The sequence below is a fragment of the Archocentrus centrarchus genome, chromosome 12 (assembly GCF_007364275.1).
Source record: "Archocentrus centrarchus isolate MPI-CPG fArcCen1 chromosome 12, fArcCen1, whole genome shotgun sequence".
Classification (NCBI taxonomy): Eukaryota; Metazoa; Chordata; class Actinopteri; order Cichliformes; family Cichlidae; genus Archocentrus; species Archocentrus centrarchus.
The window spans coordinates 21,254,750-21,273,345 of record NC_044357.1 but is presented as its reverse complement, the minus strand read 5'-3'; the positions used below and the strand labels follow the sequence as shown (position 1 = coordinate 21,273,345).

Genomic DNA, 18,596 nt, shown 5'->3' with positions numbered 1-18,596 from the left:
ACGCAAGTAGTCTTTCATTTTCAGTCAGAGATGATGTGAACAGATCTCCAAGGTGGCTCATTCTTATGCTTTTAAGGCACTAGAAGATTAAGACTGAAACATTATTCTCATTTCCAGCTCAATCTTTTTATTCTTGGACTCTATTAGAGAAGCTTTGCATGATTCACAGGTCAAAATAATCTTAATCTTATAGAAATAACCTAATAACCTTGTTTAAACAACAAATAAGTGGAACTTCTGTGCTCACAACCACATCAAGAATTTCCGCTCTCAGTGGCACTGCACACAGCCAAGAGTAGAAAGGGAAAAAAAAATCATCTAAACTGAGGTGGCAGTTAGCCACTGCCACCTTAAAAAAGTCCAACAGCTCACAGTATGATTGAAATCCTGCATAAGCAGGCTAAGCAGTGGATGTCCAGAGGTCCTTCTCCAAACCAACACTTTCCAGTTCCTCTTGGGGGATGCCAAGGAATTCCAAGACCAGACGAGATACATAATCTCCTGCAACGTGTTCTGGGCCTACCCTAGGGGGTCTTCTCCCAGTTGGGCATGCCCAGAAAATCTCCAAAAGGTAGGCACCCAGGAGGCATCCTAACCAGAGTGAAGAGTGAAGGGGCGCATCAGACTGACCGAAACAAGCAGAAAAGAGGCGCTTACATCTGTGATGATGGGGACGCCCAGGTGAGCCATGTTGGTGATGATCTCACTGTCCTCAGGGGGAATCTGAGCATGCTGGATCAGCTTGTTGAGGTTCTCCTCCGTAATGCCTGGACACAAACACATACACACATCTCACATCCTATGACTGTAAATGAATACATGTTGTGTTTGCATTTAATCTTATTTATAAAACTCAATATTGTTTAGTTTGATATCACTGTCAAATGTCACATTAGACTTTCTATTGGTAAATGCTAAAGAAATATATTTGATAACGCCACATTTTCAAGAGCCACTTAATCACACAGGAAAGCGCATGCAGTAAAGTTTCAATTCAGACATCAGCTAAAGCAACAATTTAAAGCAATAATAATACAAACAAACTTCATTGTGCAGTCTCTTGCTTACCGTTCTTGAGGAAAATGTAAAGCAGGATGATGCGGATCTTGTCATGTGTGCTGACATTGGCATCCAGCAGGATGGGCACGATAGCCCTCATGGGGTCCTTGATCTTCTCTCCCTCAGCATCTGTGCCCATAGCCAGGTCCTGCAACAGGAAACCTCTCATTTGTCATTTCTTACTGAAGAACCCCAAACATACATTTCCAGTCACTATGAAGCACTGTACTTTTGTCCTCATGCCCTTTCCTATCTTCTCCGGTTTTCTCTCTCCATTCCCACTCCAACTCTCTGCCGGTGTCTCACCTGTTCCACACGGCACAGCTTATCCACTGTTCCCTGGTAATGCTTCATGCAGTCTTCAGCCAGCTGCAGGTGAGTGGAGTACTGAAAAAGACAAAACAGGTCAGTGTATAACACACACAGGAAGACACACACACACACACACACACACTTGTGAAGGAAAAAAAAAAAAGAAAAGAAAAACCTTGCTGAGCTCCTTCTGATACTGAGGCATCTTCTTCAGCATCTGGGACAGATCCCTCATCGTGGTCTGTTGAAACAAACACGATTAATGTCCAAAAAACAGCAATGATGTCATCATTAACCCTCCAGTCGTGTTCACCTCCCGCCTCTTACTTTAGTGTTCCTGGTCAAAATTGACCAATCTGTTTTAACTGCTCTTAAATTAGCACAAAAAACATTTTTCACCACCAAATTTTTATTCCACGTCCTTTAGCTGTGAACAAAGCAGTGTTTAACACCACAGATATTATATGAACAGAACATCACCAACATTTTCACAAAACCTTACATTCACTCAACAAATCAACCCTTTACCTTCTCTCCAGTGTTCATCCTCTTGCTTGAAGAAAACTCTTTCAGCTGGCGTGTCACTTCCCTAGTGACAAAAAGAAAATGAGCAGCAGTAAGAAATGAGAGAGAGGATGGTAATTTGCTTAATTTGATGTAAAAAAAAAAAATTGAGGAAAATAAATGGAATATAATGAAAAGTACTCACTGGGACACCTCAGCTATGTGTTTGTGTCTCAGGCTCACCCACAGGTCATCATCTTCATGCAGAAGGACCTCCTTCTCACGTGAGTCTCCGATGCCGCTGGTCTCATACCTGAAGATGAATCAACCAAAGAGAAATTTTAAGCATTCACATACAAATTTCTCATTAAAACAAATGATGCTAAAGCAAAATTCCATCAGCATTTTTATTTTTTTTTGGCGTATTTTGATTTTTTTCTTAGTTTCTGCTCATACTTGTAGACGTCATTTTCAATGGGCAGCAGGTCATAGCCCATAGCCTGAAAGGTGAGCTCATGCAGGACAGGTGACACAGGATCAAATCCCCTGTCCAGAATGATCAGCTGTGAGCGAGCTTTATCTGGACCCTACAGAGAGAGACGTACAACAGTTAGTCAATCACACATCTGCTCTCGTGTAGAACTGAACTGTGCAACAGCAAATATGTACGTGATTATCTTGCATTTAGAAGCATGGCATATTTTATACCCAATTCAACAATAATATAATGAAGTAACATTCTTGTAAAATGAGTAGACCAAACTTTGCATAAACACTGCCGAGGGTGCTGTGAGTGCCAACATCTATATGGCATATACAGATATTTTATACAAATCCCACAGTCATTTATATACTTGTACATTTGACAGTTCATTTAAGCACCGAACGGCAACACTACGACCATGTTTACCGTGCGCACGTTGGCTGACGTTTAGAGTGCGCATGCTACGTTCGTTTAGTTTGTGCATGTTTTATGTTCGATACACTACATATTTTAATGCTTAGCGCAAATTTATTATCTTCCCGGTGCAGCTGAGCGGCTACCAATTATTGATCAAATAAGCCACTATAAAATACTATATTTAAAGTGTCAAAAATAGCACAGCAGAGCAGAGACAATGTGGGGATAAGATGATGAAGTCTGGGCGACCTGTACAGGGTGTACCCTGCCTCTCACCCATGTTAGCTGGGATAGGCACCGCGCTCCACCCCCACCCCCCATGACCCTGAACAGGATAAGCGGAAGTGGATGGATGGATGGTAATAAGACTGACGACATTTCTCATGAACTCACCTCTCCCATGGTGGGGTCATCAGCCTTGTACGCATCCAGTTTGTCCTGAACCAGCTGGGCCAGGGTGGCATTATCCTTGTACTCCCTGACAGACATTGGAAGACAGAAGGGTAGGCAAATGTAAAGAGGAGAACAGAGGAATATGGACATAAAGACATTTAGTTTTACAGCTGGGGAAGCAGTCTATACTGCAGCACCCCCCTGCTTGCTCACCCTCGGTATCTGACAGCAGGATACTCTTTCAGGGTGGCACAGAGTGTGGCCAGCTGCTCGGCCAACCTCTCCATCACTGGGTTCTTCAGCTGGGTCTTATGAGGGCTGTAGAAACTGTGAAAGGCATCTGGATTGTCCAGAGAATACACCTGCGCACACAAATATAAGGAAATGTCATTTTTGCTTCAGCAAACTACATTGATTTGAGCCTTTCTGAACTGATTTGTCTGATATATGTTTTTCCTCATACACACAAGGTGATTTTTCCCTTGCTTCCCTTCCGAGCACCTCTTCCCACATTGAAGCTCCTCCCAGTGAGGGTGTGTGTGTGTGTGTGTGTGTGTGTGTGTGTGTGTGTGTGTGTGAGAGCGTGAGAGTGAGAGAGAAGCAAGGAAAAATACACCTGTGTTTCCTCACACTAAGCTTCTCCAGAAGCTTCCTCTCTTCCTGACTACTCGAGAAGCATTAAGGGCTGCACACACGAAGGGAAAAAGGAAGCAAGGAGACATTCGTGTAGAAGCGTCTTTAACATCTGTATGTGTTTTGCTTCAGCTGTCACACAAATGTACTGTTTGATCTCTGTTATCGCTGTCATGCTCTCTCCTCTCTTTCTCCATTCTCTGCCATTTCGGCTTCACAGCTTTAATGTTTTCTCTTCTCAACTCTATGTTCACCATATCCTCTCTACACCTTCCCTATTATCTTTTCCTGTTTCCTTATCTATTCTCCTCCTCCTGTTCCCTTTTCTATCCTCTTGCTCCTCGTTTTTTCTCCTTCCCTCTTTTTCCTCCTCTCCTGCATCACTACCACTCCCATCTCCCAACCCATCTGTCCACAGTCACATGACCACACTCCTGTGCTGCAGAAGGGTCCCTGCCTTAGGACGGCCACTATTGGCTACAGCCCACTGTGTGGATGTGGCTCGTCCAATTGGGCAAGCGCATCAGCCTGTGGGCGGGGCTATGAGGCAGCATTTTCGCCTGAAGCAGAAAACCACTGACTCTGAAATAATCATAGTAGACAGGAGGAGAGCAAAGCATTGTGGGCCAAGAAGCATCTTTAGATTGTGAGAGTAAAGGATGGACAGAAAGAGAGATGTGATAAATAGAGGCGTGGTTGCTGTGGGGAAGATGGGAAAATGGTTGGAGCAAAGGATGAATACAAATAAGAGGAAAAAAGCAAAAGCTTCTGTTTTCATATATATATATAAAAACAGAGGCAGAGAAAAAGACAAGATGGAGGCAGCATTTTTTTTTTTTTTTTTTTTAGCAAAGGGTGGGGAAGCCGGTGGGCGGGAGAGAAGTCAGTGATAAATGTGAGCCTTTCTGGAACAGTCTGCCAGTAAACAGAGAGTCTGGTGAGTCAGCAGCTTTGTGCCAAGCGGCCACCTGAGTGCGTTTCTCTCTCCTCTCGCTCTGCCTCTCTTTAGCCATCCTTGACCCTAACAAGCAATAACCTTGCTGTTACTATTCCTGTCCACGTCCTTAACAGCATTTCTCTCTTCCCACCTGTCTTAATCGATCTCTGCAGCTGCACTTGCTCAGGCTTTCTCCCTCCCTCTCTCTCTCTCGTCACTAATAGACAATAAAACTCATCTGGGGTTCATTCATTTCCAGCTTTGTGTAGAAAAGTGTGGTGAAAATCAACATGGGAAGGGGGTTGTAGGCATAAATTCTGAGTGTGGTTTCTTAGATCAAAATTTCAGTCACTGTAAATATGAGTGCATCTTCACAAGCCTGATTTCCACTCCTAAATGTAGGTGAATCATCTCTGCAACAATATTCTACCCTGACAAAGTTATAAATGGCTATGAATGGATGTCTTAGACCACAGTCAAGGACAACATCCCATTTTTACAGACTTCCATTGGAGACGACAGGTATCCAGGATCCAGGTGTTTTTGCCCTGCAAACCCGTCAGTGTTTGCAAATGCATGTGCTTTAAAAAGCTGACAAAAAGCTAAACTGCAATGAGACAATAGACCTCTTTTCTTTTGCGCTCCACGTGGACTTTTTACCTGCACAGCATGCTCAAATGTGACCGCTCAGACTGCTTGTTAAGTCTGACTTCATTTTCATGACCAAATGCTTCTTTAGTTCCCAAAAGCAAATAAGCACCGAGGGACCACTGAGAGCAAAGAAAGAGTCCAAATTCCTACTCCAAATTCTGACTAGATTATTTCTAGTTAATCGTGGCTGGCTACAGAACTATGCTTAGGTTCATTTAAACACATTAGCACAGATGAGATGTAGGATGAAGGTTCTCAAAGGTCCACTGAGGGTCCCAGGGAAGTACAGACAAATGCAGGAAGACACCAGAAATGGATAAAATCTCAGAGAATATCTGAGATGAGCCCGTGTCAACACGAGGTTAGTCATTAATATGTTGCTGCAAGCTTTAAATGACTTGCTATGAAAAAAGCCTCATCTTAAGCTTAATGAACACAATGAAGAGCCGTTATTTTCAAGCACTCACTAAGCATGTTAGGCACACCATCAGAAAGGTTCCATCAGGAAAGTCCTTTTCCTACCGATTCAGCATATTCATATGCAGAAACTTTATAGAGATTAATGATGCATTGAGGACATTTTTTTTTTTTAACAGAAGCAGTACAGCAATCATTATGCACCATCACCATGCAGGGCTGCACAGTATGTTTACCTGCGACTCGTAGGGCAAGAAGGCAATGTTGATCTCCGTCAGAGTCTTGGTGACTTTGGAAGTGCGGCTCTTCACCAGTTCATTAAAGAGAGGATCGGGGCAGGCTGGAAAATATCAAGGAATGCTTGGCTTCAGTCACATTCGGGTTCAAGCCAACCTATGACATTTCTGAGACAATCTTTGACTGCACTTCCTCAAACATATAATCTATTTTTTATGTTTGACAGAGTACTGCTATGGAAGCAAGTTCATCCTTCATTTAACATGATGCAGCTGCAGATTCTTACTTGAACACCAGCTTCCAGCATAAAGGCACCTCTAAGGCCAAGACATTTATGCTTTAACCACTCGATCTCTTATTATGAAGAGATCATTAGCATCATTAGCACAAAAAGAACCCATCTTACTTCACCTAATGTTTTCTACCTGGCTCACATGAGTTTCAAAACAACAGACAATAAGAGGCAATAAGAGCTGTGAGGAAACTGGGATTTGGAAATATTTTAGATCATCAATGACAGTAGCTTCATATTCATCTACAAAAGAAAAAGTTACAACAAATGAAAAAAAAAAAAAAAAATTAAAAATTGATATCCAAAATATTCTTGTTCAGCAGCATCAACTCCTTATCAAATAAAAGGTTGAATAAAAGTTGAAAAAAGTCTTTGTGTGTACTCACAGTCAGTGAAGAAAACATGGGCTGCCTTATATTTAGATGAATGAGCGTCTTTGAAGTCTGCAATTAGGGTGTGGACAGACTGAAGAAAGAGGCACGGAGAAAATGTGAGAAATAAAGTTTCTGTATTTTAATAATTTCAACAGTAAAGTAAAGATGCAGTAAAGCAAAGACACTCCCTACAGTATGTGCATTTTGTAATCTGAGCTTCTCTGATCAACATTTTGGTAGCCAGTCGTGCTACAAGTGGAGGCTGATGTGGGCAAGTCTCTTTCTTTCACACCCTCCTCTGCGTTTACATTCTTCAGCTTCAAAAAGGCATTTAGACAAAGAGTCAGCACTGGCCTGTGCTTCCTGAGGTGGAGAGCTCTACAACAAGCCGGCCTTTACATTCTGAAATTTGGTGTCAGTGAAATTACTGACTATTTTTTCCACAAGAAAAATCCATCCATCCATCTACCACTGCTTATTGGGGTCCAGGTTGTAGGGGCAGCAGTCTAAGCAAAAGATGCCCAGATCTCTCTTCTCCCAGCCACCTCCTCTAGCTCTTCCGAGGGGACGGCAGGATTTGTCCTGGAGAAGGGGCCTCGTCCCAGTCGAACATGCCCAAAATCACCTTAGGAGGCATTCACCTCAATTGGCACCTTTTAATGTGGAGGAGTAACCACCACTCCTAATGACCGAGCTCCTCACCCTCTCTCTTTCTCATGGTCTTCAACATTTAACAAAGGGTACATACGGCAGCTTTTCTGATCTCTCTACAATCAGACTTGCTGCAAAAGATATGCCTCTATATATGTAAGAGAAGGGGTATGCTTACCTTCTCTGTAGGTGTAATCAGGTAAATGGCCTCCAGGCTGGGCAGAGGCTCTCGTCGCTTGTTGATGTCTTCCACAACTACAGAAGCAGACACGGACATGTCAAAGAGTCACAAAATAAAGCCTCACAGTGCAGAGAAATGGTTCAAAGTGGCGAGCTCTTACTGGTGATGCCCTCTGTCATGATGTCGGTCATCTTGCAGCAGGACGACAACATCCTCATGCTCAGCTGGTCCACAATCAGAGCCTAGCAACACAACAAGGCAGGAACTACTTTTAAATTACTCTCATTACACGTAGCTGACAATAAACGGTCTGGTTCAAATAAGCCCTTACAGGCGCTGTGTGTCCTTCGTGCACACAGTGATGACTCAGGTTTATTCACACCCAGGCTTGAAGGCCTTCTGTGTGTCTTAGTTCTTTGGCTTATTTAATATGCACCATTGAAAACACAGTTTTTCAATTTGCATTATCAAAATATATTTAGTTCAGAGATTTCTTGTTAAATTATTATTCTTATTCTGTGAGATAACACAGATGAAGTCTGAAGTATCCTAAGAAAAGTAAGTGGAATATAAAAAGAATACACCTCAGTTTTTTCACATTCACTGAATCTACAGTCACTGCAGGTGACCCTGGATTTACAGATCACAGCAGAAAGCAGCAACACCTTCATTCACATGCAGCTAAACAACAATACTGGACGTCTTTATGATTCAAAGAACTTTCCCCCGAAACAGGTTTGATGCATTTTTTACAACTATACAGTAAGGCATCCCCATAATTTGTAGTTATTTACTTCACTGCTTTATTCACACTTTACAAAGTGTCCATTCAGTGGACCAAACAGGACCAGTTCTGGTCCACAGGCCACATGTTTGACAACGCTGTTCTAGATAAAGGTGTGCTAATCATCTTTTTAGTATGATAACAGAGTGCCATCCTCTCACCTTCCATTCTCCCTTCTTCTTCACCTTCTTGATAACATCATTCATAATCTCTGCAAAGGAAAAAGAATCATCAGAAATCTGATGAGCAAAAATGTTTTAAAGCATTTTGTAAACAAGGAACACACACACACACACAGTCATGCACCATTCCTGCACAGTAAGCTCATAGGTTAGCCTTAGTGCTCTCATATTCACACAAACACATTCAGCTCTGCAACAGATTGGCAACCTGTCTGGTACGTACACTGCCTCTCGCCCTATGTCAGCTGGGATAGACGGTCTGTCTGTCAAGGGTACGTATCTTGCAGTATACTGTGCTGAATTTATTGAAAACCATTTTCATTTCTGTTTAAAAATTTGCCCTATTTCCTTTCACCACATACATATGCTACAGCCACACTTGATTGTGACTTATTTAGGGCAACAAATATCTTTATGCCACATTGTTTTGGTCATTTTGTTTCATACAAACATTAAATAGCAAGAAACAAAAGACAATATGGACGCATGTCTTTGTGTTTTTATGTCCCTCATTATTCCAACTGTGGAGCATGACGTATGCTCACACTAGAAAAATATGATTAACTCTAAGAAGGAATGACCCAAAAATGTTTAAGCAGTGTTCCCCAGTTTAAAAGACCCTTGGCATATAAACACTTTGCAACACAGTAAAAGCACAGGTTGGGGACACACACACACACACCCTTATAGGGGTTAAAATTTCCACACTTTTAGCAAGCTGGGGTTGAACATCATCTCAGGATGTGAAGCAACTCAAATATTTCTCACCAAACATGCAGCAGAAAGAGTTCATGGTGCCCTAAAGGAAGTTAGTGGTTTCATGGACAGATTACTGAGATGTCTCCTAATCAGGGCTGCACGATTATTTACAACAATATTGAGACTGTTATTTAAAACTATCACTCAGACTTTGGAAGGCACTGACAAAAAAAAAAAAAAAAAAAAAAAAAAAGGAAGTGGAGCTGATAGACTTAAAGACGCTATGATTTTTGTAGGGCGTGACCAAGAGGGACAGGATTAGAAACGAGTACATCAGAGGGGCAGCTCAGGTTGAGCAGTTTAGAGAACGTTAGAGAGGAAAGGTTGAGATGGTCTGGACATGAGCAGAGGAGGGACAGTGGATACATTGGACAAATGATATTGAATAAGGAGCTTCCAGGCAGGAGGAAAAGAGAAAGACCACAGATGAGATTCATGGATGCAGTGAAGGAGGACATGCAGAGACTCTGTGTGAGAGAAGGATGCAAGAAATAGTGCGAGATGGAGGCAGACGATGCATTAAGGCGACTCCTAAAAGGAGCAGCCAAAAGAAGAAGACAACTCACAGACTTGGGGGAAAAAAAATAGATTTATTGAACAAAAGACACATTTAATGCATCTTAATTAAAATTCAGCAGAAACTAATATATTCTGAAGTAAAAATGCCACAGCCTGGCAGGGAGGAAATGGGGTACTGAAAGAAAAAACTATTTTCTTGCCTTAATAAATCACTGGAGGCCAATGATTAAATTTAAGTTAAATTCAGTTAACCACACAGTGTCTGTGTGCCCAAAGTTAACATGAGAGGGAGAAACAGAAACAAAATGCTTGTTTTATGAGGGCTGCATTGCATCAATTTTCATTGTTATGCAGATGATACTCAGCTTTATCTATCCATGAAGCCAGATGACGCACATCAATTAGTTAAACTGCAGGAATGTCTTAAAGACATTAAGGCCTGGATGACCTCTAATTTCCTGCTTCTAAATTCAGATAAAACTGAAGTTCTTGTACTCGGCCCCACAAACCTTAGAAAGATGGTGTCTAACCAGATACTTACTCTGGATGGCATTACTTTGGCCTCCAGTAACACTGAGAAATCTTGGAGTCATTTTTGACCAGGATATGTCCTTCAATGCACATATTAAACAAATATGTAGGACCGCTTTTTTTGCATTTGCGCAACATTTCTAAAATTAGAAACATCCTTTCTCAGAGTGATGCTGAAAAGCTAATTCATGCATTTATTACTTCTAGGCTGGACTATTGTAATTCGTTATCAGGCTGTCCTAAAAGCTCCCTGAAAAGCCTTCAGCTGATCCAAAATGCTGCAGCTAGAGTACTGACAGGGACTAGAAAGAGAGAGCAGATTTCTCCCATATTGGCTTCTCTTCATTGGCTCCCTGTTAAATCTAGAATAGAATTTAAAATCCTTCTCCTCACATACAAGGTCTTGAATAATCAGGCACCATCTTATCTCAAAGACCTTATAGTCCCATATCACCCCAATAGAGCACTTCGCTCTCAGACTGCTGGCTTACTTGTGGTTCCTAGGATACATAAGAGTAGAATGGGAGGCAGAGCCTTCAGCTTTCAGGCCCCTCTTCTGTGGAACCAGCTCCCAGCTTGGATTCAGGAGACAGACACCCTCTCTATTTTTAAGATTAGGCTTAAAACTTTCCTTTGTGATAAAGCTTATAGTTAGGGCTGGATCAGGTGACCCTGAACCCTCCCTTAGTTATGCTGCTATACGACTAGGCTGCTGGGGGGGTTCTCATGATGCACTTTTTTTTTTCATTCACCTTATTTACTTTGTTTATACTCCACTCTGCATTTAATCATTTGTCGTTATTAATCTCTGTCTCTCTTTCATAGTGTGTCTTTTGTCCTGTCTCTCTCCTCTCAGCCCCAACCGGACTCAGCAGATGACCCCCCCTCAGCAGATGACCCCCCCTCCCTGAGCCTGGTTCTGCTGGAGGTTTCTTCCTGTTAAAAGGGAGTTTTTCCTTCCCACTGTCGCCAAGTGCTGCTCATAGGGGGTCATTTTGACTGTTAGGTTTTCTCTGTATTATTGTAGGGTCTTTACCCACAATACAAAGCGCCTTGAGGTGACTGTTGTGATTTGGCGCTATATAAATAAAATTGAATTGAGGGTTAATTGACCCTGTCTTTATAATTTAACATTTTAATAATGCAGACCATTTTTATGATTGATAGAAATTATTATGCAGGTCCGTTGGGTCTCAGACTCTTACACTCTGAGAATCACTAGTGTAGAGAACCAAGCCTAAACATTTGAGTTAGCTTGGTTAACTTCATTAAACTGAACTCAACGCAAATCAACTGAACCCTGAACTGTTTAATTCTACTCATTTCAAAATCCAGTAATCAACTCCTACAACAACAAGTACGTGTATTTTACCTCCAACAAGGTTACCCATCACAGATCTTTATCAGTGGAATCAGTTCTCTCAATGAAGAGAGTCTAAAAGCACAAGGAATACCCACAAATGAAAGGCAGTTTTATCCACTGCGAGGTTATGGCACGATGGCTGTGTTTGTGCCGCAATACCAATATTGGCCTGATCCATGTGCCAACCATCTGCCTGCCGTATTAGGATAAATCTATTAAGGGTGAATTGCTGTTGAACATCATGTTAGATCGCAGTGAATATAAGCCGCTAAGCCCTCCCGGCCACAGCTAAAACCTCCGGCCACGCAGATACTGATGGATTACCACAGATTAAAAAGGGCTTGAGCAAAGGGGATGTTAGTGTTTGCTGCCTCAAAAACAATAAATGGTACTCTCTTCCAAGTCAGTTCATTGACTCTTTTCAGCAAATAGGTGAAATATGCCAGAAATGTAAGACAGGGTGAAAGAAAGAATGCATGCGAATATAGAAAGATTGTATGTTGTGCATAAAACAAATAAATAAATAAATCAGCATATGTACTATAACTGAAACAGACAGAGCCTATCCTGAACCTCCTGTGAGTCAGACGAACTGTATTTGACCTCCAGTGGGAAATATAGTCTAAATGAGACATTCCCCAACTCAGCTTCAGTCTATTTCCAGCATCTCCTTTGTCCTGTTCTGTCAGCCAAGCAGCAGTACCAGTAACCAAAAGAAAAAAAAAAAAAGCCAAAAAACTGACTTTTATACACCCAGAGAGCCGAGGCCGTCACTGTGGAGCTGCTGACAAATCTGCAAAACGCTCAAAGTAACAGCTGCAAAATTAAAGCAGGTTTCCTTTCATTCCTGAAAAGTCGACTTGCGTTTCATCCAGCAGAGGCTCCAGGCCACAGGATGAGACATTTCAAAAAAACAAAGCAGGACTGAGGATATCCGTGACTCGTCTTCCCTTTTCCTCTGCTGCAATGAATGTGTTTCCTCTGATTTCTCTGATGAATGAGCTCAGCAGCTCCAGTTATTCAGGTATTTTAGTATAAAGTAGTATTTTTAACTCTTCTTCTTCTCCCAGGGTCCAAATGCTTTTGTCCAGGAATCTCTTAAACATTAATGACTAAAAACAAAACCATAACTTCACTGTTTAGCGCATTTCTGTATCAAACTTTCTTGCCACTGTTTCTTATATTCATAGTGTGCGTGTTATTTATTAATGCCATTTGCCATACTCTTTGCTAAAATTCTATTTCACACAATTTCAGCCTTATTTTAAAAATTTTTCTGTATCTTCATTTTTTATTCTCTTATTTCATCACTGTGGTAATAACATTTTGCATTACCTCACATAATAAGGCCTTCAATATGGGCCTGTGACACTTTTAAATATGCGGTTTTTTATTGAGGATTATATTGTTTTATTTTTATTCTTTATGCTGCTAATTTTGCTCATGAGATCAACAAAGTATCTGTTTGTGAGGTATAACTAGAAACCAGCAAATATTGGCTATTGGCCAATATATCAGTATTATAATGGCTGATAAAAATTTTAAACGCAACAAAAAAATTGAATGAAAAAAAAAAATAGACAAGAGAAACGACCATCAACCATGTTACATGTGTTGATGTTGCATACTTTGTCCACCAGAGAGCACTCTGCAACTTGCCCGTAGGGCAACACCTGCCACAAACAACAACCAGCTGATCCCAGTTATGTCTATGGCTGTAGTCACAACCATAGACTGTATAAAAAAGCTGCACGAAGCTTCCAGCTCTAAACAGCGAAGCCAGTGAAAAAGTGTTAAACTTGCAGTCTTATTAACAGCCAGCAGGGGGCAACTCTTATGGTTTCAAAAAGATTCTACTACACAGCAGTCTATGGGAAAACTGTCCCTGCTCTGATGTCAGTAAACACTTACCTGATAAATTTATGGGCACAGTCACGAGTTTTAAGCCTGGCTAAACATAAGCCTACAACATTTTGTACCATTACAGACAAAAAGGAGGACAAAGTTGCTCCACTTGTGACTGACAAGTTACTAAACTTTAAGTGTGCTGTGTCAGTTTCTTAGTTTTGCTACTGCCAAGATGGAGACAGCGAAGACGCTCAGGTCAAAGTTTCAGAAAAGAGGTAGCCAAGGAAAGGCCTAGCAGACACTGACTGGCTCCATCTGCCTGTGTCGAGATACACGTCACACTTGACATCCCCAAGTCAAGTGAAAGAGTTAAAAATAAATAAAAGAATTGACCCCAATAGATTTATTAAGGGGGAAATGATCCACAGGGACCAAAGCATTTTTGTTGTAAATATCCTTTTTAATGCTGAGAAGTTTAACATGGAACTCTATGGGTACTGGATCACTTTTGAATCCAGCCTCAAGTGGCCACTAAAGAAAGTGCAGTTCTTGGCACTTGCATGTTGGCTTCATTGTTCAGCTTTAAAAAAAATGTTTAAATTTGAGAAAAAAAGAGAAAAAAAAAAAAAAACTTACACTAATCAAATTAAACAAGGTGTCTTGTCTTGTGCTGACAAACCAACAGCTTATTATCCCCCAATGCTGCAGTTCTCCTCGGAGCTAAACAGAGCTGAGGAAAATCAAAGCAGCGGGCAGCTTAGGTAAACCGCTTGTACACGAGCAGTCCAACTCCAAAGGAGTCATTTTATTCTTTTTGTGAAAGGGAAATAAAATATATTAAAGTTACTCCTTCACTCCTCTTTCATTTTGTGTTTTGAGGAAAAAGAAAAATAGTGAAGTTGGTAGGGACTGCGCACTAACTGAAGACTGAGAATGAAAATTGAAAGCACGCTGGGAGGAGGCAGCACTTTCCTGATAGAGGCACAGCACAGGAACACACGGGTCAGAAAGAAGGGAAGGGACCTGAACAAACACAGCGCAACAGCTGTGTCAACCAAACAGGCTCAGAAACACACAGACACTGAAACACACACCTCATCTCATATCCAGTTAAACAAGATGCAACAAAATCATGTCAGAGCACAGAAGAAAGTTCACAATTTCTTTGTCAAACAAGTCAAACATAGTTTAGACTTTACAGAGTTTAATAAATATTCAGTCAAAACATGATGAACAAAAAAATAGGGTCACAGAGACCCTGAAGTCCTGTGGACATTCATAGTGCCAGTAAGACGATATCAATGCCATCATATTTTTTATATTATTAGCAATAATCACTAGGGCACAAAAAAGAGATTATTATAACTGTATTATAACTACATACAAGATATTATAATTACTAATCATCATGGAAACTTATGGAAAAAAAGGTTGAACAGTTTTTGTACAGTTAAGCAAAGTGTCTGAAAATTGCTATTATTACTAGATATTTAATCAGAACACCAAGATAGCCTTTTCCTCTCTGACGCCCAATGAATATTTCTTTTGTTTGGTTTTTCTTTTGCATTTTTGGCCACAGCGGCTTTTATGGGCAGTGGAGAGAGACAGGAAATGGGGGAAAGATACAGGGGAAGACGCGGGAAAATTGGCGACAGGCCGGGACTCGAACCTGCGCCGCCCGCACCGCAACGCGGCATGTGTATGTGGGTCCAGGCTTCACCACTAAGGCGCCGGCTTCACCACTAAGGCCCCCCAATGAATATTTCTGTCACATTTAAGAAAAAAATAAATAAATCCACAGAATGGTTTTTGTGTAATTTGTGTGTAAAATCTTTTTAAGGCTTAATTTGCATTTTTTTTTTCTTTTTTAACCTTTGTCTTATTTTGTCCACCACTTTGACCTGCTGTATTTAAATGTGCTGACTTCACTCCCCCATCTGTCTTTGAATAAGCAAGTTCATTTTTTAGAAAGCACTGCAGGATATACTGTTGCTGATTTACACCTCCATAGGTTTATTCTTGGACTGTACTTGAGTTGCTTTAAGGCTGCTCTCCCTTTTAGCCATTTTAATTCTGATTGGCTGCCTCTCACAAACAGAAGGTTTAAACAGGTGGGTGAGGCTTCTGTGCTCACAGCCAGAGCTGAATGCCTGAAATGACCATATAGCCTCTGTGACATCATACAGAGCTAAATGTAGAAAATCTGAGAAATCAAATGTTTGGTACCTTAATAAATGATAAACCATTTCCTCATCCAAAAACAAAGAAAAATGAATAAATTACTATATAATAACTATTCCCCACCCCCAACTGCTCATTAACATGAAAAAAAATCATGAAGAACAAAGAAAAAGAAAGAAAACAAGGCTCATTTTTTGGTTCGGAAAAACTTCCATTTACTGGTTTTCCCATATGGCCTGAAGAACACAAAATACACACTACAAACATTACTGTCAAGACTGAAGGTCCCTCAGTGTGTCTTTTGTCCCGTCTCCCTCCCCTCACCCCCCCAACAGGTTGACTGCCCCTCCCTGAGCCTGGTTCTTCCAGAGGTTTCTTCCTGTTAAAAGGGAGTTTTTCCTTCCCACGGTCACCACGTGCTTGCTCATATGAGGTCATCTGATTGCTGAGGGTTCTCTCTGCATTATTGTAGGGTCTTTACTTGGCAATATAAAGACCCTGGAGGCGACTGTTGTTGAGATTTGGTGCTACGTAAATAAAATTGAATTGAATTAAACTGATGGTCTGTAGCTTCAGAATAAGCAACAACTGGCTAGTTAGTGTGGCACATTTTTGGATGAGAAACCTAATCATGCTTGGGTACCTAGATCCTGGAGCCTGGTTTTGGCTCACTGGGATTATTTATAAATGAGGTCAGTGTACCTGCAATATTCTTTAGATGTTTACTATGCACAAAATAAGGAAAAACATACTCTTTTTTTTTTTGGATAAACCCAGACAAACTGACCACAGTTAGCCACATCAAGAAGCAGTATGATGAGCTAAATTCAATGATTTTGCTGATTGTGTTGATGTCACTTGTTCCCCCAAGCTTTGACTCTCCCACAGTTTTGGCAGTGAAGAGCTTACAGTTTCTCCCTTTGCCTTGCCCCCCCCCCCCCCAGGGACTTTCACCTATGAGTACATGACCCATTTTTTCTCAGGATCTCGTCTTCACAGCAGCATCCTTCCCGAGGGAATCTGACACGCTTGATCTTAAAGAAACAAGCAGACAAATCAGACCGGACTGGCAATGAAAGCCAAGGAAAGCCGTCACCAGTTTATAAAGACACAGGAGAAAAAGATGGTGTCATAAATATTGACCAATTAGAAAATGAATTGATAATATAATTAAACCTACTATACTGTCCTATGTTGCAAATATTGATTAAATTCATGTTATATGCTGGGTTTTATTGTTTTTTGTGCTCTTTTTAAACATCAATTGGTTATTAAATTGAGACAACTTCTGGTATTTTTTTAAACACACATTTTTAAAAGATGATATTAAACTTAAGTATCAACAAAAATACTTAGTTTCATGATGAGGCTAAGCTCACAAATAAGACTTAAATGGTTTCTTTGTTCCAGCTCTTCAGCACAGATACCAACCAGATTCAGCAAAACCTAAAAACACTCCATGAGATCGTTGTCACGCAGCACTAGGCTTCCATTCACAGCCTCTTCAGATCTAGCTGCAGTTACATAACACCCTAACTAGCCTCAACCGGCACAAAATGGTTGTAATGAAAGCAGAAGAAGGGGATTTATGACCTCCACTGCACATTAAGACAGAGGTCAGAGGTCAGGAGTGCAAGCCAAAATGAAAAATCCCTTCTCCATGACCTGTGCTGATGAGGTTATGAGAGGTGATCCACAGGAACAGGAAGGAAGGGGGGGGGGGGGGGGGGGGGGTACTCCAATCCACTGAGAAATCTTCCTCCCACAAACGCTGTCTCAGTGGACTGATCTCTGATGAGGTGTGTGGCCAGTACATTGATTAGTTTACACACAAACCTCAAAGAGTCTGGCTGTCACCTCTGTTCCCCTGATAGCAAGGAGGGAAACCCAGCAGAAAACAAACATCATCTGTTAACATCAAGAGATATTACTAACACAATAAGCAAGAACATGAAAGAAGAAATAAAGAACTCTTCACTGATACCTGACCTGCAGCAAATTCACTATCTGCACTGAAGCTATTCTAAGCACGAGAAGCAGCAGGCAGCTTCCAGGGAACGAATGCAGCTCTAAGCTGGTACCTTGACCGAAGGCGTTTTGCATGTGAAACGGACAAAATGCCGCATCTGCTAAAATATGGCACAACATTCCTCTTCATGTATTGCAGATCTTTGAAAACCAGTTAACTGATGACTGGAATAAATGGAAGGACTGGGGAAGAAACATTACACACCCTTTAACAAGAATCTGATATTAAACTGTTTTCAAAGCAGGAAAAGCAGCAGCTCTTTGTTTTCATGGCTAACCTCCGAGCTTGTTTTCCTAGAGAAAATTAAAAAAAAAAAAAAAAAAAAAAAAAGTTATCTACTCTCAATGACAACCCCTAAGAGAACATTTTAAAATAATATTACAGATGTCTCATAGTAACTTTATTAAATAAATTTTGGCACATCCCTTTTCTTTGTTTTAGTCCAAATGCACAGTGCCAGACTGCGCCCGCGTTAATTCACCTAATATTCATTTTAATTTGAATTATAATTAAAGTTTGAGTAAATCTGCTCCAATAAAATGTCACGATTCTTCTTTTATAACGTTTAATGAATCCACTGCTTTTCCCACATCTATGAAAACCGTCTCAAATAATCATGATCTCAGTATTGACCAAAACTGCCTTTAGGTTTTGTGGCCACACTGAGCAGCCGTAGGTGAAAAGTACCTGTTTCTCCCTCAGCCTTCCTCCAGCTGATCTAAAAACACGGGTGAGGGCGGCATGTGCGGAGCCCAGCGGTGCTATCGAGCTCCAAATTGCAGCGACTCCCCGGAGACTTGACGCTCGTAAGTCGCACCCATTACAAGCAATCAAATAAAATCCCGAATGACTTCAGCA

At 41.1% G+C, this 18,596-nt stretch overlaps 1 protein-coding gene across 2 annotated transcripts in view; it reads right to left on the bottom strand.

The window, feature by feature from the left end:
* stxbp1a (syntaxin binding protein 1a) overlaps window positions 1-18,596 on the bottom strand; it is a 35,340-nt gene that overhangs the window by 10,707 nt on the left and 6,037 nt on the right. For both annotated transcript variants that reach the window (XM_030742189.1, XM_030742188.1), the window contains exons 2-15: window positions 8,488-8,537; window positions 7,703-7,784; window positions 7,540-7,616; window positions 6,723-6,801; window positions 6,044-6,147; window positions 3,383-3,531; window positions 3,170-3,254; window positions 2,332-2,462; window positions 2,081-2,188; window positions 1,900-1,960; window positions 1,547-1,612; window positions 1,366-1,446; window positions 1,069-1,207; window positions 658-767 (exon numbers count right to left, since the gene is read on the bottom strand). In XM_030742189.1, coding sequence (XP_030598049.1) covers window positions 658-767; window positions 1,069-1,207; window positions 1,366-1,446; window positions 1,547-1,612; window positions 1,900-1,960; window positions 2,081-2,188; window positions 2,332-2,462; window positions 3,170-3,254; window positions 3,383-3,531; window positions 6,044-6,147; window positions 6,723-6,801; window positions 7,540-7,616; window positions 7,703-7,784; window positions 8,488-8,537 — 1,322 coding nt within the window. The remainder of the gene's footprint in view (window positions 1-657; window positions 768-1,068; window positions 1,208-1,365; window positions 1,447-1,546; window positions 1,613-1,899; window positions 1,961-2,080; window positions 2,189-2,331; window positions 2,463-3,169; window positions 3,255-3,382; window positions 3,532-6,043; window positions 6,148-6,722; window positions 6,802-7,539; window positions 7,617-7,702; window positions 7,785-8,487; window positions 8,538-18,596) is intronic.